The sequence below is a fragment of the Dasypus novemcinctus genome, chromosome 8 (assembly GCF_030445035.2).
Source record: "Dasypus novemcinctus isolate mDasNov1 chromosome 8, mDasNov1.1.hap2, whole genome shotgun sequence".
In the NCBI taxonomy this organism is placed as follows: domain Eukaryota; kingdom Metazoa; phylum Chordata; class Mammalia; order Cingulata; family Dasypodidae; genus Dasypus; species Dasypus novemcinctus.
The window spans coordinates 8,813,157-8,840,317 of NC_080680.1; the positions used below are offsets into that span (position 1 = coordinate 8,813,157).

Genomic DNA, 27,161 nt, shown 5'->3' on the forward strand with positions numbered 1-27,161 from the left:
ATGCTATGGTTCTTTTCCATATATATATTTCTTTATTTTTATGTAGCCCTATTTACTTTGAGATTTTCTTTAACTATGTTTAGACACATTGCCCTTTAGTCTAAAGATATAGTAAAGCTTATTTTCTAGCTATCTCTTTAGTCGCTGTGAGTAAAGCATTAATATCAGACTTGAACTGGCTTAAAGCTGCTGGGGAAATGATGGTGGGCTGGGGGTTCTGGATTCTTTCAGTGCTGGACAGCTCTGCCTGTGGTGAGTGCTTCCTGACTAGTCAACTAGTACCACCACCCTTAGTTATCAGGGACTTTAAGTCCAGCTGCAGAATTTCTTCAGTGCAGCACCGATTAGGGGGCGTTTGAATCAGCTGACGTAATTAGGGAGATCATCTTGGGTGGGCCTGGCTTAATCAGTTGGGAGCCCTCAGAAGAGCGCTTAGGCAGATGGACAGACTGAATGGCTCCTGCCTAAGGGGTTCCCAACTGCCCATGACTGCCCACCCTGCGAACATCAAACCTGCACAGCCAGACCCACAGCTCCATATCCGTGTGTGAGTGCACGTGCGCGTGCATCAACTACATAGTGCTTTCCCGCCGGGCCCTGGGTGACACAGCGCTAAGCCCAGAGCTGCGCTGCCACCTCATTGACGGCAGAAGTGCCGGCTCCAGCTCGGCACATGGCCTGGGGGCCGAGGGCTGGCTCCCAGGCCCCGGCACATCATAACAGAACAAGGTCTAAAAAATGGAGAAGATGAACAAAAAAGAAAGGAAGAAAAAAACATCAGGTGGGAACCTGGGGCTGCAGCGACGCTGCGTCCAGTTGGCCCACGTCCTCATGGGCCGTCTCCATGGCAACCATAGCCACCCACGTGGGGATCGAGGACCGGGCGGACGAGCGGTCTCAGCCTCGTGCAAGACACAGCTCCGTGCCCCCCACCCCTGTCCAGTGCGGCTCCGTGGAGCTACCCTATGTGAAGGCACATCAATGACCGCCGGCACGACTCGGCCGCCACCGTGGCCAGCCGCCCATCTGAACTGCGACTGAATTCAGACTTTGGAGACTTGGCTAATGACAGGAAAATACCCCGAATCAAAACACAGTTTGAATGGCCTCATTTTCTGAGGCGCCGTCACGCTTAAGACCGACACGGGCATGGGCCAAGCCATCAGGCGGCACCGAGTGGGATCCTCTCTGAGGAGGGGCGCTGAAGGCACCTGCAGCCCCGGGCGAGGGCCAGCGCTGCCGAAGAAGGGTCCAGGAGACACAGCTCTGACCACCAGCTTGGCCCTGGCGGCTGGAACAAATGCTGAACCATGGGGACAAGAAGGACCGATAAAGAGCAGATCAATTAAAAAAAAAAAGAGTAGATCAATTAATTTTAAAAAAAGAGAAGATTGATAAAAAAAGAGATTGATAAATTTTAAAAAAAAGAGTAGATCAATAAATTTTAAAAAAAGAGTAGATTGATAAATTAAAAAAAAAAAGAGTAGATCGCCTCTAAGGCCCCTCTCACTCAGAGGCGGAGCGGGGGTCACCATCCCGGAGCCCTCAGGACTGGGGAATGGACGATGGGCTAGAACGGACTGACTGCTTCTACTGTAGACTCGCTGTGATCCCAGCAATGGAAGAGCTGTTATCACTGATGTGCAGGCAGTGGCCACTGGAGGTGCTGAGGGGAGGGGGAGGGAGAAACAGGTGCAATAATATGGGGGCATTCTCGGGACGTTGGAATTGTCCTGAATGACCCTGCAATAACAGACACAGGCCACTGCACATCTTGTAACAACTTACAAAATTGTGCGAGACAGAGGGTAAACTATAAAGTCAACTATAGTCCACGGTTAGTGGCAATGCTCCAAGATGTGCTCATCAGTCGTAACAAATCCATCACACGAATGAAGGATGTTGTTAATGTGGGAAAGTGTGGGACGGGAAGGTATATGGGAACCCCCTATATTTCTATGTAATATTTATGCAATATAAAGTTTTTTCTTTAATTAAAAAAAAGAACAGATCACCTTGACACCTGGACTCCGCAGGCACGTCCCCTCTGAGCCCTCCCTACGGCTCTGCTAAGGGGTGTGGCATCCAATAGCCGAAAGCCTCCTCTAGCCACCTGACGCTAAAACGGTTTTCCACTTGGGGGTGTGGCAGAATTTTCCCCCCTCAAAAACGGTGTTAAAGTCATCTCTGTGTTCTGTGGTCACCAAGATTAAGAATATCTTGAGTTTGCTTGGAAAACTATGACAAAATAAAATCTCAGGCCTTTCAGGCTTTTTATTTTCTGTTACTTCTAACAGGTAATCTAGGGAACCTGTCTCATGACTTGATGCGCAATTATATGTTGAAAGCGTGAGAAAGAATACATTAATGTGAAAGTGGAAAAAATTATTAAGAGAACCCATTTTACACATTGATGGCAAAAGTAGAAAGGAAAGAAAGCAACCCAAACGTGTGCTGGTACTCATTTTGGAGAGCAAGAGGGAGGGACTCTTAATAAATAGAAGTCATGACACCAGGACTTCTTTTTATTTTCCCAGGAAGCAAAGCACACATGAAAATTACTGCCTCAAAAAAAGAATCAGTTTTCCTAGTCCTCGAACCCCATCATCTCCTGTGTGTGCTATATCTAAAGTTCTGCATTTGAATTCAACAGCTGTAATGGAATGATGTGGCACCTGATATTTATAAAATAAATGGCCCTAACTACTAGACTGTGTACATTACCTCACAATACCTTGGCTTACCTTCCACGAAAATGAAATTTGTGCCATCAGTTATCACAGCGCTATCCCCTGTGATTCTGACAACCCAAACGTCTGAAGCCCGCCCTCTGCAAAGATTTTCCGACAGGAGAAGTGGCTACCTGTGGTCCCTCTACTGGAGCGACGTCAGAGCTCACGTGGCAACAGACACAGCACGCTCACGTTAATGGACATTGGCGGCAGAGGAAGGGCTGACACGGAAAGCGCAGACGGCACCCGGGCTGTGGGCCGCCCAGGACCGTCCCGTACAAAACGAGGGGTCCCTCTGGCCAAGAAGCAGAGCAGCAGAGCAGCAGAGCGCTGGGACCTGGCCCGGGGAGGGCCAGCCGCACACGGAGGGGCCGGCGGGCGGAGATGGGCGGAGATGGGCGTTGAGTGCAGGTAAGTCCTACCACTTAGGGACCAGCGAGCACGAGAGGCTTTAGCACCTTTCTGTGGCCAGGCTTTGGGAAGGAGTAGGATTTGATCCTTGAGATTATTCCACCCGCTGACCAACTCTAGAAACCACAATGGCAAAGAGGAAGAGGAAATGTGTCAGAAAACGAAGGATTCCTTACACGACACATTATTTCAAACACGCTTTTATAATTACATTGCCAATCCCCCCTCCCGATTTTGCCAATAAGGTCTCCTTTGGGTGACACGTGATCATTTGGAATGCTGCAAGACAGATTTACCCTGGGATCAGAAGAATCTGGGAATGTATCGGGAAAAATTTCCACTAGAGGCTACACGTTTACAGCTGTTACATTAAACAGACTGTGTTTTATAGAGATAGAGTTGCAAACTCAAGATACATCATCAACATGAACCCAAGGGCAAATGTGGCTGCTCAATTCTGTTTCTCCATCAGGGTACTGGTTACATGGTATTTGCAAAGTCATCAAGTCATACACTCAGGGTACATTCTTTTTTTTTTTCTTTCTGTACGTATCTTACCATTCAATAAAAAGTTATTCCAAAGTACGCATCTTCTTGAAGCCATGGGTGACGCATGGCTAATTAGAGATAATCTTTTAGGAGTTCTAAGCCCTAAGCCCTCATCCACCTTAAAGGCCACTGGATCTGTCACATGGGGTATACTTTAATGTACAGTAGAGCTCCAGCCTGGGGAAGGGCCATGGGAAAACACAAGGGTGATCCATGAAGGAGCTACAGCTTAGATGCTGCTCCCAAAGTTCGCTGGTCTTTCAGCAAATTTGCGTTCCCATGACAGAACCTCAGCTCTGGCTCTGGACAGCCTCTCCTGTTTCAGCATGGGCTCGGCTTCTGAGCTACCGGAAGTCCTCCTGGAGGCAGAACCTGCATTTGACTTTCTGCAGATCGTAGTTTTTAGGGTTACCAGGTGAAAAGTCATAATGAGGTAGAGAGGGCAGAGCTCTCTGGCAGGGAAACTTTTGCCCTCCTCCCACGGGAGTCCTCCGAAGAGGAGCGTGAAAGCGATTCCTGCTCTGTGCGTCAGTGTGCACGGCCGCATGGCCAGCTCTGGAGAGCCTGGAGGGGGAGAGCCTGGAGGGGGAGAGCCTGGGGAGGGGGGAGAGCCTGGAGGGGGAGAGCCTGGAGGGGGGAGAGCCTGAAGGAGGGAGAGCCTGGAGGGGGAGAGCCTGGAGGGGGGGAGAGCCTGAAGGGGTAGAGTCTGGAGTGGGGAGAGCCTGGAGGGGGGAAGAGCCTGGAGGGGGAGAGCCTGGAGGGGGGAGAGCCTGGAGGAGGAGAGCCTGGAGGGGGGAGAGCCTGAAGGAGGGAGAGCCTGGAGGGGGGAGAGCCTGGAGGGAGGAGAGCCTGGAGGGAGGAGAGCCTGGAGGAGGGAGAGCCTGGAGGGAGGAGAGCCTGGAGGAGGAAGAGCCTGGAGGGGGAGATCGGCAGTGCCCTCTCTTGCCGTCACCCGGGCATCCGGCAGGGCCACATGGTGACGCATGGGCAGGCCACGTGCTCCTCAGCACGTGCGTGGGGAGGCGGTACTGGCCCCTCTCCTCTGACTCCTTCTGCCTCTGGGACTTCTCTCGTCTGGGATCCCACCACGCGCCCCTGGCTTTACCTAGTCCGGGGCCAGGTCTTCCTGCCTAAGCTTCAGCCAAGCCGAGTCACCCAGAAAGTTCTCTGCTCACAGCTCAGTTGACTGGACCAGAGGAGCCAGCAGACACCTTGGCTCAGCGGTGCATAACGACCGTGCGGATCCAGCCCACGTGCCAGCCGAGCTGGGTCACGGCCGCACCCGAGCAATATGCCACCATCTCTCAAACCGGACGTGAGGCATCCTTCTAACTGAACACGGGCTTTCGTGGACATTTTGTAACATTTTAGGAAATGCGGAAAACTTAACATAGCCAAGGGACCGTGAAAACCTGGCTAGCTGAGAACTGAGACGAGTCAGGGGGATTCACTCGTAATCCCAGTTTAAAAAGGGGTATGGGAAGCAGCTGTGACTCAAGGAGTTGAGTGCCTGCTTCCCGCAGGGAGGCCCTGGGTTCAGGTCCCCCTGCCTCCTAAAAAAGACCAAGGACAAACAACAAGCAAAACAAGAACAACAACAACTCAGGGGAGCGGATGCGGCTCAGTGGTTGAGCACCAGCTTCCCACATACGAGGTCCCGGGTTCAATCCCCAGCCCTGGTACAGAAAAAGAAAAAAAAATGATATGTTTGGAAGTGTGATCAAAACACTTATTACCACTACTCTCCATTAGGAAAAAACATGCTTTCCATTTGTACCAAGTTACAATTGCTTCACCTTCAGTGGTATTTCTCACAACACTTACCACAGGATGGGAACTTGGAAGGGGTGGACGAGGCCCAAAATTAATATTTCCTGGTTGGAAAAAGCACGGATGATTACTACGATATCAATAAAACCACCCCCACCCCACCCCACAGATCAGCCAACATGACTGAGATATTACTAGGTCAAAGTCTATGCAGTCTGCACACAGTTCTTTCCATCTTCTTTCCAATTTTCTCACTTATGCCATTAAAACAAATTAGTTCTTTAAAAAGTTAAAGCCACCAGCTATTTCTGGATTGACGAAATATAACATCAGAGCCATCCGACATCATTTCTAAAAATCAATCAGTAGAAAGAAGGCCTCATCCAATATAATGTGCAACCGGCCGCTTCTAAAGCGAGGCAGGTGATCGTCAGTCTCTGAAAACCAAGGCTCCAGTGTCTTCGTAACTCACCACTGTCTGCGCCAATTTTTTGACATGCAACGGTGAGAACTCTTAACAAACCGTCTGCCTTGTAAGAATAGTGCTCGACGAGCTGAAAGAGAAAAGAGCGAGACGTGCAGTAAGTCACCGAGGCAGGGAACAGAAACTCCGCGTTCCTCCGCTGACTCCCGTTGAGACGGAGAAGGCACGAGCGTGAACGACCAGGCCAGCTTCCCTCAGGCAGCCGCCCCCACCTCCCGGCCCTCCTCTCCCCATCCAGGGTCCCTCCGGGGTGGCCCTGCTTGCCGCCTGCCCCCCCCTCCCCCATCTGACCAGCGCTGACGGCTGATGAGGCCACCACGCAGCCTTCAGTTGTGAAGCGCAGCGCTGTGCTCCCAGGCTGTCCCACTGCGTGCCTCTAACGTATTTGTTTCTCCAACTCCCATTCAAAGGTCTCCTTAACGCTTCCCCTTCCAGACAGCCCACCCCACAGGGGTGACTGGGAAGAAGGGGGTACAGGTAGGGGTTTCCCTGCAGGGCTGGAGTCCACAAACACGGGGATACTTTAGCCTTCGCAGGCCACGTACAGTCTCTGCTACGTATTCTTTTTTTAAACAACACTTTCACGAGTGTAAAAGCCATTCTTCTTAAGGGCTGCACAAAAACAGGCCGGGAGCCAGATTTGGTCCAAGGGTTTTTTCTGACCCCCAATCTAAAGAAAAGGATATTAAAATAGAGAAGTACAGCGATTATCAGCTCTCAGCAAAACAGCGGTGGTCTGTGCGCGGGAATAAGGTGGCTGACGTTGCGGATAAGAAAAAACAATGAAGCCATGCCTGGCACAGATGTAAGATACCACAGGCAGCTTGGGGCCACTTTCCTCAACGCTATGGCTAGGGATGGGTAACGGGAAAGACTTAACTAGGGCCGGATACTGTAATATGGAGCGGGAATCCCTAAAAGTAGGAGAGCGTCTTTGGGAGGAGCTTTCCAACAATGAGAGGCCCTTTAGACGGCAGCAAAGAGACTTTGCGAAACTGCCACCCAGGCAAAACGGCCACTGGCAGAAGGAGATGCCCATTCATCAGTTATGCGGTCTTGGCCTCCGAGTGCAGGGTCGAGGGCCATCTATAAGACTCCAGGTGCCTTTAAAAAGAAAACTGGCAATAATTCTTTTAGGTTGGTAAGAGACTTCTTAAAGATTTTTAATCAATCTCATTAAACCATACAATACATTGAAGTGTACACGCCATGGCTTTTGGTATAACCGCAGAGTTTGGCATCCGTCACTGCAATCAATATTAGAGCATTTTCATCACCCCCGAAAAAACCAAAACAAAACCCTACCCCATTGAAGTCACCTCTCAACCCTTCTATCCTTCCCCTGCCTTACAGGACTGCTAATCTTCTTCCATCTCTATGAATTTATTTGTATTTACATTTTGTTTAGGTAGAATCAAACAGTATGTAGTAGGCTTGGTTTCTTAGGTGAGAGGTTTTGATGTGAAATTCCTATCAGATGGTAACATGCTCTGTTAATCTCCTTGATTTACACTGGGCCGCTAGCATACAGAAGATTAAATACGCTACCAAATCAATACCATTTAAAGAAAGCAAAGCCTGTGATCAATAATGAGACAAATGGTACTGAGCCACAAAACCAAAAGACAATGTCAATGTTATGACTAATAGGCTTAAATATTAGAATACCCAGTGTTTAAAAAAAGACAAAAACCAACAGTATTTTTTTTTCAGCAGCAGCATTAGGAACGAAAAAGCATTAGGGGGTAGTCACTTTAAAGGTAACGAGGACCGCCTGTTGAAAGATGGGATTCAGGGTTCCGTCCCTCCTTGCCAGGGTTCCCAGCTGGGCCTTGGTGTGGGCATTTTAACACCGCAGATTGCATCTGTCACCCACTCGCGTTCACGAGTTGGTGCTCTAGGTGGCAGCAAAGCCCATCGGTTTTCTCCCCTTCTCGGGTCCCACTACAGCTTTTTAGGAGGCTTGGTTAACTGGACACCTGCAGTCCTATCGTCATTTCCTTCAGAGTCAGCTAACGTGAAGATGTAAAACTAAGACAAGCTCTTCCTACTGACTCCAGGCTGGTGAAAAGCAGTGAGGAGTAGTATTTAGGCACTAGGCAGGGCCTCGACAACTCCCCAGTTTGGGCTGCCTTGGGGTTTACTAGGGGGTGGGTCGAGAATAAACCCTTTTTAGACTAGAACACAGCAGCCCAGTGCCCAAGAGGTGCCGACTCACTTTCCAAATTGTCTCAGTTTCCACGAAGAGCGACTCAGTTCACCAGGAGACTCCTAGCACCTGACATTTTCTGTCTGCTTCAGCCTCTCATTGAGCCAAGAATTGTCTCCTTAGCCGCCTCTGTACCACCTTTTAGGGTGTGGGCATTGATCTGGGTCCTAGTCAGAGTATCCTAGAAGGAGACGTTTCCTGGTCTCCTGGAGCAGGGCCTCAGGTTAGAGGTGTCATCTTACCACCTGTAGTGCTGAGATCTGAGGCCCGGACAAGTCCCGGAACCTCCTGGGACCGCCGTGACCTGACGTGATGGTTCCCAGACCAGGGCTCTCCAATGTCAAGGTTCACACAGATCCCCTGGAGGTGACAAAGCACCCCCTTATCCCGCAGGTCTGGGGCAGGGGCCCAAGGAGCAGCACTCCCAAGCCTGGCCCCCGTCGTGCCTGAGGTCGACCAGCAGCCCCGTGCGTCTCCTGCACTTTCCCGGAGAGGAGGGGACCAGCCCAGTGGCGACCGACCGCGGGTACCTGCCAAAGGGTGTCGAACTTCTTGCCGTCGGGGATGGAGAGCTTGCCGGTCTTGTCTCTGTCGATGCGGTAGTGCAGCACCTTCCCCTCGTGCAGCAGGCACAGCGCGTATGACCCGTCGTTGTCACGTGCCCTGATCCTGGGGGACAGGGAGGGGCCGGGTCAGTGCAGCCCTCGTGCCCCTCGTGGATGGCACCCGAGCGTGCCCGCCCCTGCTGCCCCAGAGCCCCAGGCCAGGCTAAGGGTGGGCAGCCTCGACCTAGGACCCAAGGGCTCTGCTGGCCCAGCTGACAGCCCACACCAGGGGACTACCCGCAGGCTGGGATGGCCCCCGTGTGGTAAGACAGAGCGGTCTGGGGGTGCCTGGGCAAGCCCCCTTCTCTCCTGCGCTCACCGGGGCAGCAGCCCCGCTCAAGGGTAAAGAGCACATACCAGCACTCCAGGGTGCCCCGACCAGTGTGGAGAAGATCTTGGGAGCCCTGGTGGACCCGGGTCTGAGCATGGGTCAGGCACACGGACTGTCCAGCTCCACTAGCGTGGGGTGCAGAGTGGGGGGGCGTTTGAAGCGCATTTTAATGGGGAACGTTCCTGGCTGTGGTTGGAGCAGGGACTTCGCACTCTCTCCATTGCCAGGAGGGGAGGCAGGGTTTGAAACATCCTCGCTGGGAGGAGAAGATGACGTCCACTGTGGGGTGACGGAGGGGCCCGCAGGGGCAGAGTTGGCTGGGCAGCCTCGAAGGCTCCGTTACCCTGACCCGAGTTTGGACAGCCCGGCCTCGGCAGGCTGACCACAGGCATATGAGCACATCTCTGGCCATGCCTGCGAGGGATGGCTCTGACTTCCTGTGGATGCACGAGAAGACCTGCCTGAAAACAGGGTAGGATTTGGGGAAGTTGCTACAGCTCAGGAAGACAGCACTTCCCCTACCCACTGAGCTTTTACTTCATCGCTGTCCTCAGCCCCCTTTCCCCTTCTCAGCCACTCAAGTCTTTGGATCACGACATCTGAGAAAGTGGGAACCATAAAGTTCCCAGGAAGCTTCTCCTGCCTCTGTGCTTTCCAAAATGAGGAAACCAACACCGAAAAATATTGTACCAGCTCACTCATCATAATTAGAACAAATGCATATATTCAGAAGTGAGAAGATGGGTTTACCAGGGCCTGGGGTGGGGGTAGGGAATGGGGGGTTCATGCTGAACGTATACAGAGTTTCTATTTGGGATGATGGCAAAGTTTTGGTATTGGAGGGTGATGATGGTAGCACAGTTTGTGACTGTAATTAATAGCACTGAGTTAAATATTTGTGCTTACAGAGGGAATTTAGTACATGTGTTACTAGAATAAAACATTTTTAAATAAAATATGGGAGGGAAGTGGCTAAGGCCACATGTAGAAATGTAAGGAGAGACCTCTCCACATCCCTGCAGGGAAGTGCAGGCAGCTAGAACTCCCAATCCCACCTTGCAACATCGAATGCAGTCAAATTTCACCAAACACATAAACCTTCAGAAACAAGAAGCTGAGTAAACCTCAAGTAGAACAAACCCAAAGAAATCCAAAACAATACATACCATACATAAAATACAGAAGATGAATTACAAAAGGTAATCTGGAAAGCAGCAAAAGGTTGATGGCAGTTTGTCTATTGGGGGAAATACAATGGTAGTGACAGGAGATTTCTCATCAGAGGGAAAAGACACAGAAAAAAAAGAAAAAGAAAACAAAAAATAAAATGGCAGACTTAATATCTAAAATGGCATTCTCTTTTAACTACATCGAAAGAGAATGGCCTAGGGAAGTGGATGAGGCTCAACCGATTGGGCTCCCGTCTACCACATGGGAGGCCCTGGGTTCATGTCCCGGGGCCTCCTTGTGAAGGCAAGCTCACCCACATGCTGCAAAGAGCTGCCGGCATGCAGGTGCCACGGAGAGCTGACTCAGCAAGGTGATGCATCCAAAAAGGGAGACAAGTAAAAAACACAGAAGAGCACACAGTGAATGGACGCAGAGAGCAGACAGCAAGCAAGCTGCAAGGGAGGAGGGAGGGGATAAAACAAACAAACAAACAAAAACACACAAAAAAACCCATGGGACTGAACAACACAAATAGGGAATCCTACTGTCAACCATGGATTATAGCCAATAGTACGATTTAATATTATTCTTTCATCAATGGCCACAATGCACCACACTAATGCAAGGCATTAATAATTGGGCATTGGAGGTATATGGGAACTCTACATTTACATCATGATTTTTCTGTAAACCTACAACCTCTCTCATATAGTTTTACAAATGCTAAGCAGTGTGGCCGAAGGCAGTGTATTTGGGGAAGAGTTTGACTGTGTCAAGAAGCCACATGACATCTGCGTTCAGGGGAATTTCTGATGCCTCCTCTTGGTTGCCATTCATGGACATGTGTCTAATAGAGACAGGCTTTGGAAACAGACATGGCCAAATGGTCCTTTCCCCGTCATGTAGACTGACCTCAAAAAAGGTAACTCAAGGCTTGAGAGCTGAACTGTGGTATGTGAGGCTGGAAGTCGGCTTTGAAAATACATTTCTTCGCACGACATGCTTGGCGGAGTGCAGTCGACAGGTTCCTTCCCCTGCTCGGCAGCTGCTGGGTGTGGAGACACACACTGGGAGCCCCCAGGTCGCTGTGGGTGGCCACTTGTGAAACCTGCCACCCTGTGAAAAGAGTCCTTCCCCTCCTCACAACCAAGTCACCAGCACCCCGAGGCATGAGCTCCCTTTTTCAACACTCGATTAACACAGAGAAGGGAAAACGTATATTCATAGGAGGGAGAACTGAGTCAGAGAGAAACTATTTTACAACGTGGGACTTCGTTTATTTTACAAGGCATTAACGGGGAACCCATAGGATAGTTTACAAGGATAAAGAGCTCTACAGTACCAAAGTGTTAACAACAAAGGCATATAAAAGTTGACCTTGAGAGAATGAAATTAATGTCCACAGGCCATACTAAAAAGTCACTGTTCTTGATTTAAGTCCTTCCCCTCCGTCACCTTTGCTATCTGAAGGTGAGGGAGATAACAGGAATATGAACTCTCTTTTTCCTTAATTCATGCCCAGTCTCTACGAGTCCATCTTTCCTTAGACCTGGACTGGCTTTTTCGCATTAAAGCTCAGACAGAGGACTAAAGATGTCCCAGGGAGAAAGGAGGAGATGGTGCAAGCAACCTCCTTAGAAATCAGGGAAATGCAAATTAAAACCACGATGAAACACCATTACACATGCTATAGGATGGCAAAAATTAAAAAGACAAATAATACTAAGTGTTGGTGAGAATGAGGAGCAACTGTAGTCTTACACTGCCATTGGGTACATGTATTGGTTCAATCACTTTGGAAAACAACTTGGAATTATTCACACAACCCGTGAATCAGCAATCCCACTCCCACGTATACATAATGTGTGCCCTCTGCACCCCAGAAAGCATGCCAAACATTTATAGTACTTCGCCAATAGCTATAAGCAACCTAAAAGTTCAGAGACGACAGTGAAAAAATAAATCATGGGGTTTTCATAGTGGGGTTCTACAGAGGAATAAAATGAAGGAACTACAGCCACAGAAAGCAGCACAGATGAGTCTCATAAAAGATCCCCCCTGATTCCAGGGACACAAGGTTGAAAAACTCAAAATTAAATGGTTTTGTTTAGAGATTATTTTATTTAGAGTCTTCCACAATTAGGTGGGAAAACTCAAAAAAAAATAATAATAAAAGAGGAAGAAAAAAAAGGCAAGGACACGATAAACCTAAGATTCGAGAAAGTTGTACCCGCTAGCTGGGATGGAGGTTGGATGGGGGGTGACACGGGCCCAGGTCTCGGGTGCTGCCCGTCATATTTTAGTTCTTGACTTGAGTGCTATCTATACCAGTGTTTGTTTCCCCATTATCCATCAAGCTTTCCATATATCGTTGTATACATTTTTATATATTTTATATTTCATAATCCAATAGGATAAAAAGCAAGCTGGTCCAAGACGGGAACAGCTTTTGAAGAAGCTCTTTCTGCAAAGACACACATTCCTTGAGACTCCCCAAGAGAGGGGGTCGTGCAGGAGCCTCCCGCGCCGGCACCCCCGCCGGGCAGCCGGGCACTGGGATGGGTGGCCAAGCTTGAATGCCTGGCAGAGCCAACCCGCTGCCCCGCAGAGCCGGCAGGCACAGCGACCCGCCAAGCCTCACCGCCTGAGCAGCGACCGCAGCAGCTGGCAGGAAGTAAGGGCAGAGAAGGGAAACCCACAGGCCCAGCACCAGGGGCGGCGGAGCCCAGCAGGCTGCGGGCCACTAACGGCCCCGGCTCGGAGGTATCTGCTGGCTGCAGGCTGATCCTGGGCCCGGCTATTTTTAATCCGACGCCTGGGAAAAACAGGCCTGGGAGCTGAGTACGGCTGCTCCCCGCTGCGTGCTCCTGCTTCTCAGGACCATGCCGCGGCCGGGCAGCCCACCGAGGCCGAGCCTGGTGCAGCCGGGAAGGCGCAGGGCCAGTCTTCCTGTGTCTGGGCTTGGCTGCCTTCTGCTCGCAGGGCCCAAGGGTCTCAGGCTGGTTTTGGGACGCCCTCGCATTTCCCCCGCCCCCCACTGATTCTCTTGGAGGAGCATGCTAACAGATTTGTGTATTTGCTCTTACTAAGTGTGGGATTTCAGTGCCTAGACCTCAGGTGTGCTGAGAAGCTGCTCTGACTGGCCTTCCTGGGACATGGCTACTCTCACAGGTATCCCCCAAACCTCCCAGGGAAGACAGCATTGGGGTGCATGATGAGCAAGCCAGTACCCAGAGATTCCTGGGGTGTGTGATGAGCAAGTCTGCATCTCAGAGACGCCAAAGCACCTTGCCACAGTCAGGCATGGACAGGGCAAACCTGGAAGGGCTGAACTCCTTCTCACCACCTATTGGCTACTTAATCAGAGAAGATGTGGGGCGCTGCTGCCTGATGGGGAGGAGGGGATCTGGGAGGTGGGGGAGCCCCATGGCAGACACAACAGCCAGGACTCACTCTGGCCCGCGAGGCTTTCTCCTTTCCAGGGACAGAGTGGAGGAGGGTTGGGTGCAGGGGAGGGAGATGTCCTGGGAGAGGCTGGGTGCCTGTACTACGCATCCATTGCGACTGGGGCGGACCCACGGCTAAACAGAGGTGTCCCCCTGGCTGACCTCCCCGCTCCCCTCCAGGGCTGACGCTGGGCCTTGGAGAGGAGCAGGTTGGCAGAGGCTGCCATGTGGGTCAGGCCAGCCCTCTCCTGACAGCGTCTTCGTAAGAAGAACCGAGCAGAGGAGGAGGAGGGGATGTGGGAGTGACGCGACGGGCACAGCGGCTGTCAATAAGGGGCCCGTGTCCCCGAGTCAGGAGCGATTTAGTGCTCCACGAAAGACAAAAGCAAATGACATTTATGGGTATGCCTGCCTGCGCCGTAGCAACACAGAGGCTCGCGTGCATTCCATACAAACAATGAAAGCAAGATCAGTGCAGAGCACCAGTGCAAATATGGGGCCCAGCCAAGCTGTTTCAGGAATCTGCCTTTTGGTGTGGAATACGACCTTGACCCAAAGGAGGGAACATTGAATACAAGAGAGGTTGTCTGGCTAAGAGATTTCAAAGTGAGTCAGGGGTCATTCCAGAGGTTACACTTGTGCACGTCCCAGGGGGATCTCACTAACTGCCACTGTACACAAAGCATCAAGCAGGGGGGTTCCCGAGGGCTCGAGAGACGTCCAGACCCTATGGCAGGGCAGGCAGCCCCAGGACTTCAGCACCCTGTCAGTGGCCCTTAGCGTGTAACACGTAATAACGCATTCCCACAGTGTATCGGAGTTGGATGCATTCATAGTTTTCCTACACGTGGTTCTTCTGTCCCCTTTATTTGAACCTATAGTTAGCACTATCCCATTAAATATGGTCCCAAAGACTTACATCTTCTGGCTGTTCATATGCTGGCTGAACCCTGAGTTTCAGCAGAGCTGTAGCCAGCACCTACTCTCCAGGTCATTGGACTCACCCAGGACAGCTGACCAACTAATGATGATGGAAAAACCCCATGCCCAAAGCAAAGAGTATCTGCAACTGCAAGCAGAACAGTTCCTTCCATCTGTCCCACAAGATCTAAACCCCTCTCAACCTGAAGCAGAGTGGGCATCACCACCCCCAAATCCTCAAGACAGAAATAACCGAATGTAAGGGGAATGCAACCAAGGGCTAAAGTAGACTTACTATGATTGCAGTAACAGAAGAACTTTAACACTGATATAAAGACAGTGGCCACCAGAGGTTCTGCGGGGAGGAGGAGGGAAGAATAGGTGGAGCGTGGGGGCATTTTTTACGGCACTGGAATTGTTCCGCATGATAGTGCAATGATGGATACAGACCATTATACACTTCGTCAAAGCCTACAAAATTGAACAGTGCAAAGTGTAAACCATAACGTAAACCAGAGACCTTGGTTAGTAGCACTGCTTCAATATTTGTTCATCAATTGTAACAAACGTATCACACAAATGTAAGATGTTATTAATAGGGGAAAATGTGAGAGAGGGAGAGGTGGGGTATATGAGAATCCCCTATATATTTTTTTGGGGGGAGGGGGAGTTCTGATACTTCTTTATTTTTTTTTTCCTCTCTCTATTTTTTTAAATGTTACATTAAAAAAATATAAGAGATCCCCTATATTTTTGATGTAACTTTTTTGTAATCTAAAACTTCTTTAAAAAGAAAGATATCTTTCTTTAAAAAAAAAAAAAGATATCTGCCTTTTGAAATATTTCATCACAAACGCCCCCTCTCTCCCTTCTGCTTTGGTTCGACTAGGTTCCACTGCCTGTGCTCCAGAGTCAAGAAGATCTGAGCAGCTACAAGGGACTGATGTTGGCATCAGCACACAAATCTGTTACAACTTTTTACTTCAACAGGTCATGACCCTTGCTGTTGACCTCTGACCTCAGCACCACGCCTGTCAAATGAAAGGCCATGCTTTGATCAATGATGGCAGTACATGAGACTGTTGACTGAACTTAGCTTTCCTGTGGTACCTGAAGCTTACGTCTGCCAAACACAAATAAGTGCATAAAAGGTGGGTTTGGCCCAAGGGCAAATACCAGTATCAGCAGCAAGATGGAACCTGAATCTGACATGCGCACATGAAAGCAGGCGCTTGTGCAGAAGAGTCCTCTTCAATTCTGGGGAAAGCAGCAAACTCGGGAGCCCCACTGTGCATCTCAATCAAATACAAGCTCAGAAAGAGCACCAAAATCAGGAAGAAATACGTGTTATGAGAAAGAAGGGGGAAGGAGGGAATAATCAGATATGGAATATAAAGCAACTAAGTCTGAAATGTTAAAGAATCAAAGATGGAATCACAAAAATTGGCAAACAATAGAGATTTAAAAATGCCCCGCAAGATTTGAAAACAAACAGATATAGACACAAATAGAACCTCTAGACATTTTTGAAAAAGCAATTGGCGAAAAAAATCAGGTGATAAATTTAATAGCAGATTAGACAGTTAAAAAAGAAAATTAATGAATAGGAAGGCAAAGATATTACCCATGATGCTGCACACAGAGAAAAGGCAATGAAAAATAAGAGAAAAATACAGAGGACAAATCGAGAAGGTCTAACATAGGTTTACTAATAGCCTATGAAGGAAGAGTAGAAGAGAGTAGTATTTGAAGAGAAAAATAGCTGGTTCTTTTCTAGAACTCATGAAAAACATGAATCCACAATGTAAGCAATATAGATGCATGAGAACCAAAGGCTTAGGATTATACACATAACTTTGTTCATCTCTATAACCATCAGATAAAATATATTCCCCCATTTTGTTATTTAGTAAACTGAGGTTCACAGAGATGAGTTGAGTTGACTAAATCACAAAGCTATTAGATGGCTGGGCTTGTCTAACTTCATAGCCTGGGTTTTGTTACTAACTCACTGAAGTAATCTATAAATAGAAGCAGTTTTTAGATTAAATACATCTCAGCTAGTCAGACACTACAGTATTTGGCGAGCTGAAGCAACATTCCCAATTGCATATAAGGTTACAGATTCACCAACGACCTACAACAATCTGAACTTACTGCTGCTCTTAACCTCACCAGGTAGCTAACAGGCATCTGCAACAGGCTCTCATGTGGTCCCCAGACCAGAGGCAGGACACCATTTGGGAACCTTTCAGAAATGCACACTCTTGAGCCTTAACCCAGAAATACCAAGTAAAAACCTCAGGGGATGGCACCCAGTGATCTGTGCTTCAGCCAGCTCCACAGGCGACTGCACACACCTCACACCTGAAGGTCTGGGAATCACTGTTCCACATCATTTCCTCTGGACCTTGAGCATGTGCTGTGGAATCCAGCTACCTAAACGTACTGCATGCACTCTCCATCTTTATCCTAGTTTACCTTGGTTCCTTGATGATGAGGAATCCAAGTGCGTAGTCTTACAAACAATTTCAGTTTATCTGAGGAATGTGCCACATTGTAAATAAAAATATTTCAAGGCTACCTTATCCTGAGAGTCACACTTCCACTGGAAAGGACTACTAATACATATTTCTAAATTGAAGGCTTCACCGACATCCAGTCCACATGGCTGGGCAGAAAGAAGAGGAGAAGGTGTAGGGTATAAGAGGAAGGCATTATTCTAAGATTCAAGGGTGACAGGTGTGTCATCTGGTATCCCCAAGCCAGGTCCACACATGCCCGCTTCTGGACAAGAACACATGGCTCTGATTTGGAAAGCCCCAATTCTGAGTGGACACAGTCCTTTTTATTAGAAAACCAGAGTCACTGAATCTTCCGGTCCCCAGGTATACGCAAAAAGGTGCATACCCAACATTTTTAAAGGAAATCAAAGAAGACCTAAATAAATTGAAGAATATTCCATGTTCATGGATTGCATCATTAAGATGTCCATCTGTCCTACCCAAATTGATTTACAGATTTAAGGCAATCCCAATAAAAATCACAACAGCATTTTTTTACTGAACTGGAAAAGCTAATTAGGAAATTTTTTTGTAAGGGCAAGATGCCCTGAATAGCCAGAAACAAACTGAAAAAACAAAACAAAACTGGAGGAACCATGCTACCTGACTTTAAAGCAAACTACAAAGGGACAGTGGACAAAACTTCATGGTATTGGCACAAGGAAAGACATACTGACCAATGGAACTGAACTGAGATTTCTGATATAGATCCTTGTATATACAGTCAACTGATATTTGACAAGGCCAAAAGGCAACTCAACTGGGACAGAATAGCCTGTTCAACAAATGGTGCTTGGAAAACTGGATAACCATATCCAAAGGAATGAAAGAGGATCACCATCTCACACTCTACACAAAAACTTACTCAAGATGAATCAAAGACTTAAATAAAAGAGCTGAGACCATAAAGGTCCTAGAAGATAGTGTAGGGAAGCATCTATGAGATCTTGTGGTAGGAAATGGTTTCATAGACTTTTACACTAAAATGTGAGCAACAAAAGAAAAAAATAGATAAATGGGACCTCCTCAAAATTAAAAACTTTTACGCTTCAAAGGAGTTTGTCAAGAAAGTGAAAAAGCAGTCCACTTATCTGGTAAGTGGTTAATATCCAGCATATATAAAGAAATTCTACATCTCGAAAATAAAAGGACAACCCACTTAAAAAAATGGGCAAGGGATTTGGATAGATGCTTCTCCGAAGAAGAAATACAAACAACAAATAGCACATGAAAAGATGTTCACCATCACTAGCCTAGGGAAATGCAAATCAAAACTATAATGAAATATTATTTTACACCCATTAGACTGGTGGCTATTGAAAAAACAAAGGACTACAAGTGGAGGAAAGAGACACTTATCCCGCACTGCTGGTGGGAATGGAGAATGGTGCAGCCATTGTGGAGGACAGTTTGGCGATTCCTCAGGAAGCTAACTACAGAACTGCCATACAATCCAGCAACCCTACTTTTGGGCACATACCCAGAGGAACTGAAAGTAGGGACATGAACAGATATATGCACACCAATGTTCACAGTGGCATTATTCACTAATGACAAAAGTTGGAAGCAACCCAAGTGTCCATCAACAGATGAATGGATAAGCAAATTGGGTATATACATACAATGGCATATTGCTCAGCTGTAAGAAGGAATGCAGTATTAACACATGGGACAATATGGATGAATCTTGAAGATCTTATGTTGAATGAAGTAAGCTAGTCACTAAAGGACAGATATTGCATGATCTCACTGATATGACCTAAGCATATCAGAGATAGTCTGGAAGATAAGTTACTGGGAGACAGAAAGGGAGTAGAGGGTGGTGAGCTGATGCTCAATATGGGCAAAATCTATGATAAGGTGCATGGGGGTGGTAGGGCAGTAGAAGGGGGTGATCATGGTGCAGGGATGTGATTGGGTCCAATGGTGCAGGAATGTGAGGGAGAGTAGGGTGGGGCTTGGGTTAGAGTATCCATGGAACTGGGGAGAGGGTTGGAGGAAAAGCAGGTGAACTCTGGGGATTTTTAGGTTAAAACTACAAATGATGGGAATGTTCTTTTGGAAAATAGGGAAGGGAAGGGTGACTGGTGCAGGGCGTTGGTGGTGGTGAGATATGTGGGAAAGAGTGCACCGGGAGCATGCCTCTATGGAATATGAAAGAGTTCATCTTGTCATAGTCTGTTACCTCAGTGGGTGGAGACCCACACAATAAACAAAAAATGTTAAACTCTCATCCTGGGGAGTCCTGCTGTGTTCTCAATTAGAGGGGCAAGAATCTCTTGAGAACATGGGCAGTGCCTAATAAAAGAAAACAGGCCAATATGTCAAGCCTTCAATATTACTGCATTTAACTATGAACCTTATTCTTCGAAAATGGAAACATAGTGGTTACCCTAGGTTCTGGGGGGAGAGGGAGGGAGAATAACGTAGATGGAACACAGGGCATTTTCCGGGTGTTGGGATTGTTCTGCATGATCTTGTAATGATGGATACAGGCCATTTTAAATTTTTGTCAAAACCTATAAAGATGTACGGTGCAAAATGTGAACCATAATGTAAACCACTGACCATGGTTAGTAGCAATGCTTCAATATTTGTACATTAATTTTGACAATCTACCTTACTCATGTAAGATGTTATTAATAGGAGAGAGTGGGAGAGGGGGAGGGGCTTGGATATGGGAATCCCTTATATTTTCTATGTAATGTTTCTGTAACCTAAAGCCTCTTTGAAGATAAAGTGAAAAAAATAAGACACTGGGGGAATATATGAAAGAAATTGTCCCTGTACATAAAAGATAACAGATTCACGGTGATGAAAGACAAACTGAAAAAATTTTTATTTTTCTATTTTATTGGTTTTATTATTAATTTTCTTATTTTTATTGGTTTTATTTTTTGTTTGGGGAGATTTTGGATCACAGAAGGGTCACAGCTGTGGCAGGAGGGGATCACTGATGTGGGGCATTGGTGATGGGGGGATGTGTGGGGAGGAGTGCACCTGTGGCGTGTCTCTGCAGCATATGAATATGTTAAGTGGTCACTGGGTGTTGTCTCAGTAGGTGGAGACCCAAACAATAATTGAATCAATATTGAATTCCCTCCTGGGAAGTCCTGCTACATTCACCAATAGCAGCAAGAATCCTCTGAGTAAATGGGCAATGCCTAGGGAAGGAGGACAGACCATTACGCCAGGCCCTTGATATTGTTACTTGTACTTATGAAACTTGCTCTTGTGAAATTGAAACTTAGCCTCATGTTATTAATATATATTGCCTAAGAATTTCCTTCTAAAAGAGTTCTTGTTGTTCAAATGAGGCCTCTCTCTAAGCCAAACTCAGCATATAGAAGCACTACCTTCTCCCTCTCCCCCAGTGTGGGACATGACTCCTGGGATGAGCCTCCCTGGTATGATTACCAAGTGCTGACTAGTAATGCTTCTGGAAAAAGTCCTTGACCAGAATGGGGAAATATTAAATACAAATGCATTTTTATGGCTAAGAGATTTCAAAGTGAGTCAGGAGGTCATTCCCGAGGTTATGCTTACGCATATCTCAGGAGGACCTCACTGACTGCCACAGTAAACAGTGCCACAAGCAGGGGTGCTCCTGAGGGCTCTAGAGACATCTAAGCACTATAGGCAGGGCAGACAATCTCAGGAATTTGGCATACTGTAAATTGGCCTGACTTTGGAATATATGCTCCCCAATGTAACAGAGTTAGACTCATTTATAATTTTTCTACACAGGGCTCTTCTGCTCCTTTCATTTGAACCTATAATTAGTACTATACTCATTAAATATATGTCCCAGGAACTTAGTTCTTCAGTCTGTTCATACGCCAGTTAAGCCCTGAATCTTAGCAGAGTTGCACCACCTACTCTCCAGTTCATCAGATGCCCAGGATAAATAACAAAAAGATGATGATCGACAACGCCCATCCCAAAACACAGAGAGTAAGTACAACTGCAAGCAAGACAGGTCCATCCATCTGCCCCAAGGGATCTAATCCCCCTCTCAATCAGAAACAGAGTGGGCATCAACATCCCAAATCCTCAAGACTGAGGAATGAACAAACATAAGGGGGAATGCAACTAAGGATTAAAGTGCACTTATTATTATTCTAACAGTGGAAGAACTTGTACTTTTGTTATAAAGACTGGTCACCAGAGGTTCTGAGGGGTGGGATAGGGAAGAACAGATGTAACATGGGGCATTTTGCAGACACTGGTATTGTCCTGAATGACATTGCAATGACGGATACATGCCATTATACATTTGGTTAAAACCTATAAAATTGTGTGGTGCAAAGTGCAAACTTTAATGTAAACTATAGTCCACAGTTAGTGGCAATGCTTCAATATGTGTTCACCAATTGTAACAAATGTACCACACGAATGAAGGATACTGTTAATGGGGGAAAGTGGGGGATGGGGAGGGAGTGGGGTATATGGGAATCCTCTATATTTTTGATGTACGTTTATGTAATCTAAAGCTTCTTTCAAAATAAAATAATAATAAAAAAAGGTATATGCCCTCTCAGGACCATCCGCCCATGTTGTTCACTATACTTTATCCTATAGGGTTTCCTACAGGGCCCTGGATTTAAGAGGCATAATCAGTGAGTGAACGCATGTGTGTGCGTGGGAGGGGAGGGGAGGGGAGGGGAGGGGAGGGGAGGGGAGGGGAGGGGAGAAACAACTGAGAAAGTTGTTCACTAACTGGAAAATGGCTCTAGTAAAGAATTGATGATTCTAACAGAGTCACAAATTTCATCAGTCTGTAAGACACTACCACGATGCTGAGGACACCTCGTCATATGTCCTGCACTTAGCGGTATGTCCTTTTTTTTTTTTTAAGTTTTTATATTTAAAGAAACTTTAGATTACAAAAACATGAGTCCTTTTGAGTTTAACATCATCACCCTTAAACTATAAGTACCATGAGGACAGGGATTATTATTTGTATTTGTCTCAATATCCACATCTCCAATCCCAATGTCTGGCACAAATCTGGTTGAATGCACGAGTATTTTGTTGAACTAAGGACTATTTCTCTAAAATCAGAAAGTAGAAACCACAACTAAAGTGGTGCTGGTGATTTCCTAGTTTGATGACTCCTTTAACAAATCTGAAGCACTACTGTTTCTTTTTAATACAAATTCAACTCTTTGAAGAGTAACCGTCAATTTTAAGGTCCACTTTGAACTTGCTCTTGAATCTGTAAGACTTGTAAGAACTTTTAACAAAAAACAGTAAAATATTTACCTCCTGGATACTAAAAATGAAGAAGGTGACATTTTCATATTTTTTTCTTTTGCACAAGGTGGTATTGGTAGAGCATTTTCATTAAAAAATATTTATAGGATGGAATAAAAGACATGTTGCATGCTGTTTTGGCCGAGATGATACTGCACAAATCAAGTGATTGGAAGCTGGGGCACAAGAACCATGAAAGCGAGGTATTTCTTAGGGCTAATGAGCAAAGCTTGACCTACCAAAGGCCAAGAGGGCCTGGCGATGTGCTGGCAAGTTCTTAGGTTTTATATAATTTGTAAGTTATTTTAGTCACAAAAACATTCTTGTCCACGCTAAATTCCCTTCCCAAAGTTGACAACAATCCTAAAAATGTACATGACGTGACATTACTAATACTGAGTTGGGAACCTAGAGGAGGGACAGAATTACCATTTCTTTCTATCTGGAGGAAATAATGTCACAAAATTATTGTCCAAAGAGGCAGTCAAGCACTCTGCAGTAAAGGAGGCAGGAAACAGAAGGTGTTATAGAGCTCTACAGGAGGCAGGGAGTTAGTTAAAAATTCATATTGCTTTCCTAAATTTGGTATGTTTGTAGTATTTACCAGCTTTTAAAAACTTGTATTTTATTGTGTTTTTTTCCTCATTAAAAAATATATATATACAACATTAGACTTCATTTAGTATTATTTTTTGTTTTTTTTAAAGTGGGTTTCCAAATTGCCTATGCTTTGGGCCCCCTAACTTCTTGACCCTTCCTTTGAGGGGTGCTATGAGTTGAACTGACAAACACATCCTCAGAAAAGACATGTGCAAGTCCTAACGACCTATTTGGAAATGGGGCCTTTGAAAATGTGATCAGGTCAAATGAGGTCAAGCGTGGCTAGGGTGAGCCCTAATCCAACATGTCTGGGGCTCGGTAAGAAGAGCGAAATCTAGACAGAGGGACAGACAGACATGGAGGGACGGACACTGGAGTGGGCCATCTACAAGCTAAGAAACGGTCAGCAGACACAGAAGGGGGAGAGGCAAGGATCATCCCCTCAAAGGTTCAGAGGGCACCCAGCCCTGCAGCCACCTTGACGCCAGACTTCTGGCCTCCAGAGAGGTGAGAAAAAGCATTTCTGCCCCCCAAATCAGTGGCATGTGGTTATGGCGGCCTTAGCAAATACAGGAGAGGATACATACTTTTTGGAAAAGGAGATTTCTTTCCCTCTCCTAACACATTCATTTCTCACTCACACCTGAGTTGTGACAAGCTTCTCAAAATAGCAATCTGCCATCACGGAGACCTTGGCGGGCCAAGGCAACGTGCCTCCCTCCCCCGGCCGTTCCTTCAGCCTCTGTCCCTGGCGTCATCGAGGACGCAGCGCCCAGGCTCCCCCCACCAGCCTGGCCTGATCTGGAAGCCTCCATACCTGGGGCGCCTGTCTAGACATGGACAGGGACCCAGCATGGCCAAAAGCAGAACCATCAGCCACTGTCTCTAGAAAGGCCACAGAAACAGTGAGAAGGGTCCACAGAGCCACACTGCTCTCTCATCTGGACACAGCCCACATCTAGAGGACACATGCTCGAGAGATACGTACACATTATGCATATCCAGCTTTCCTTCAAGCACATGTGGAAAGCCCCTGACCAGTGCTTTCACTCCCTGAATGGACTCGGCTGGGCTGTGGGGTCAGAAGACCGGGGCGAAGGGTGGTGAGAAGCTCCTTCGTTTCCTGATACAGCACAGGACGTGGCCCAGCCCCGTGTCCTGCCTGGCATAGTGTCTGGACAATGCTTTCACTGCTGTCTGCAGACTCCTCTCAGCCCAGACACAGGGGCCCTGGCGTCCCGCCCTGAGCTTCTGCTGGGCTCTTGTTTGGAAAACAAGGGTTTTAGACCCACTAGGCTCTCAGAGCCCTGGGGGCTCAGGAATTCTGCCTTTGGATATCACACAATTCAAGAGGGGAGAAGCCTGGGCAGCTGCCCCAGATGTGTTAGAAGGTCCCTTCGAGCTTCTGCACTCGAAATTGCATCAAAGAAGATTTAGGTTCTAATTTAGGTTTTGTCATTTTAAAAATACACTGCATTTCCCTAAATGTTTTCTCAGTCTGATGGCCATAGTGGTGTGTGTTTTAGGAAACTCTTTCTTTAACTTTTGAGGCCAGTTTTTATAAATGTTTTCAGGGTAATGTTCTCAGGCTGGAACGATGGCATTTGAATGTTTAAGATATCACATTTTCAATAGACAGGAATTCATTAAGAAGAACGTCTGGGATTTTGTTTGCCCCTACCAGTAGATTTCTATCGATTTGTTTACAATGTGCAGTACAAAAGTACACTTTTCAATCCCTTCTGTGAAATAAGTATTCTTTATTTGAATCTACCTCTTAAAAATAGAAAAAGCCAAATAGGAATCCCTTTCTACCAGGAACATAGACTCTCTATATCTCGACAACCAGAGAATAAAAATAAACATACCCCTGGCAAACTGACAAAGGGATGAGAAGGATAAAGGAGCCCCTCCTGGCATTCCCATCTGCAGAACAAAGACTCCAGGTCATCCGCACATCTGGGCTGTGGAGGTGAGAAGGGTCTGTGTTGAAGACAGGATATTTAAGAGCATGTCACCAGCACAGCCATTTCCTGAACGCTGCTGGAGAAAGCTTTCAGAGGTGCTGGTGCTCTATGCACGTTTTCTGTTTATTATAATATGTAACTATCAATAACCCTAAGAGGTAAGTATGGTCATTAAGCCCATTTTCTAGTCAAGGAAATGAAGAACAAGAGACCACTAAGTAACCTGCCCAAGGTTGTGTGGCCAGTTACAAGGCTGGGGTCAGCATTTGATTCCAGACCGTCTGATGGCGAGTGTCTGTGCTATACTGTTTCCTCCTTGTGGAAGTTTGAAGTTTTGTAGAATCCCAGAAAAGATCATGTTCTTTGAACTAACCCATTCCTGTGGGCGTGGGACCCTTTGATTGCATTAGATTCAGTTGAGGGACTTTGATTAGGTTACTTTTGATTAGACTATGTCAGCAAGGCACGACCCAGGTTAGACCCCATCCTCTTCATGGATCTTACATAAACAGAGAACTGAAAGCAGAAACAGCCACAGAGAAAGACAGCTGCTGTTTTACCTTGCTGTGTGAAAGAGGACTCCAGGATCAGCTACAGGTGGGAGGGGGTGGAGAGGACCCCTGAGAGGCTGAGAGAGACTGGAGGCTGGAATCACCGGAGCAGAGGCACAGAAAGAGGTGCCTGAGAAGCTGGGCCCACGGAGCAGATCTAAGCTGAAGAGATGAGCCCTGCCATGTACTTATTTCCCACAGCTGAGCTTGGAGAGAAAGCAGCCCGGAGGAGAAGGCAGAGTCCCAGCTGGAGAGCTGGCTGCGTGCCTTGCCACTTGGCAGGACTCCAGAATCACCTGCAGTCGACCTCTGGTGAGACAGCATCTCTGATGATGCTGATTTGGACATTTTCACAGCCTCAAAACTACAAGATTTTACTCTAACAAATCCCCATTATAAAAGCCAATCCATTTCTGGTAATTTTTGCATTGGCAGCTTTGGCAAACAAAAACACTCCCCCAAAAGAGGAATCCTACAAATGGTTGAGGACATTGTTTCATTGTTTAGCATTTTTATGTCTAGTGCTTTAGCCTGCAACTATGCATCAATGAATATGTAAGAGGAGACAGAGAGAGTTTCAGAAATCCACATTTCATTCCATCATCATAGACTCATGGTGAGCAACACACTACTCTAGGATGGTAACACTTCAGGGACTGGGAAGCAAAATGGTGGTGGGGAGATAGCAATGGACCCAAGCAATTCACTGATTTAGGCAATAAATATTCACTGAGTTGCGTTGAAGTATTGGTCACAGGCCTGCCTCATGGCTCCTATCCCAGTTAAAGCACAGGGGCTGGCAGAGACTAAGTGACTGTGACACAAAAATGCTGAGTCCCTGAGTCATCAAAGGGATCAAAGGACGTCCTTGGAGAAGGAGAGGAAAGTGAAAACGACTCTGTTGCCAGCCACGGTAGGAACTGGAACTCCAGAATCTTGAAAATAAAGACCTTGAAGCAGGCTTGTGGTTCATAGCACACTGGGAATGAAGAGGGGATTGCCGATCCCAGGCTGATGGGGTCAGTTCAAGAGAGACCCCCTGACAGATGGCTCATCCAAAATCCGTGGACGCCAGGCAAGAATGCACAATGCTGCCACACTCCACACAAACCTTCCGGTTTCAAGTCCTTCAGACAGTGCCCCACTAGCTGCACAGCTGTAAAAGTCATCTGGGCCCTTGGGGCCCTCGTCCCTTCTCGGTGAGACAAGCAGGGGACAGAGGATAGACTGAGTCTCCCCCATGGCCTCCTCCTTCCCCCACGTTCCAAGATTAAAGAAAACACCTGGCTCTCTCCAGTTTGTGACATATACAGAAAGAGCACGTTGGTAGCTCAGAAAGCGCTATTCCCAAGCAATGCAGCTGGTCAATTTCTAACACCCCCTCTCCCTGGTCCCTAAAGTCTCTCCAACCCTTAGCCTCCAGAAATAAAGAACAACAAGAAGAGGTAAGGAAAACGGCCTCCTCTGCAGCAGTTCGAGCACACCTCCAGAAGACTCAGGGAGGATAAAGATCGGAAAGGTGGGAAGGAAGAGAGGCAGTTCCCTTGTGCTCCTCTTGTCCCACTTGAGATACGATGGCAGGGAAGATCTCCTCT

At 47.1% G+C, this 27,161-nt stretch overlaps 1 protein-coding gene across 7 annotated transcripts in view; it reads right to left on the reverse strand.

The window, feature by feature from the left end:
* Positions 1-27,161, reverse strand: part of SYK (spleen associated tyrosine kinase) — a 120,948-nt gene that overhangs the window by 24,502 nt on the left and 69,285 nt on the right. For 5 of the 7 annotated variants that reach the window (XM_058301432.2, XM_004450897.5, XM_071216576.1 and 2 more), the window contains exons 4-7: positions 8,686-8,824; positions 5,935-6,016; positions 5,517-5,566; positions 3,191-3,259 (exon numbers count right to left, since the gene is read on the reverse strand). In XM_058301432.2, the coding sequence (XP_058157415.1) occupies positions 3,191-3,259; positions 5,517-5,566; positions 5,935-6,016; positions 8,686-8,824 (340 nt within the window). The remainder of the gene's footprint in view (positions 1-3,190; positions 3,260-5,516; positions 5,567-5,934; positions 6,017-8,685; positions 8,825-27,161) is intronic. The other 2 variants (XM_071216577.1, XM_058301433.2) reach the window with 1 other exon arrangement.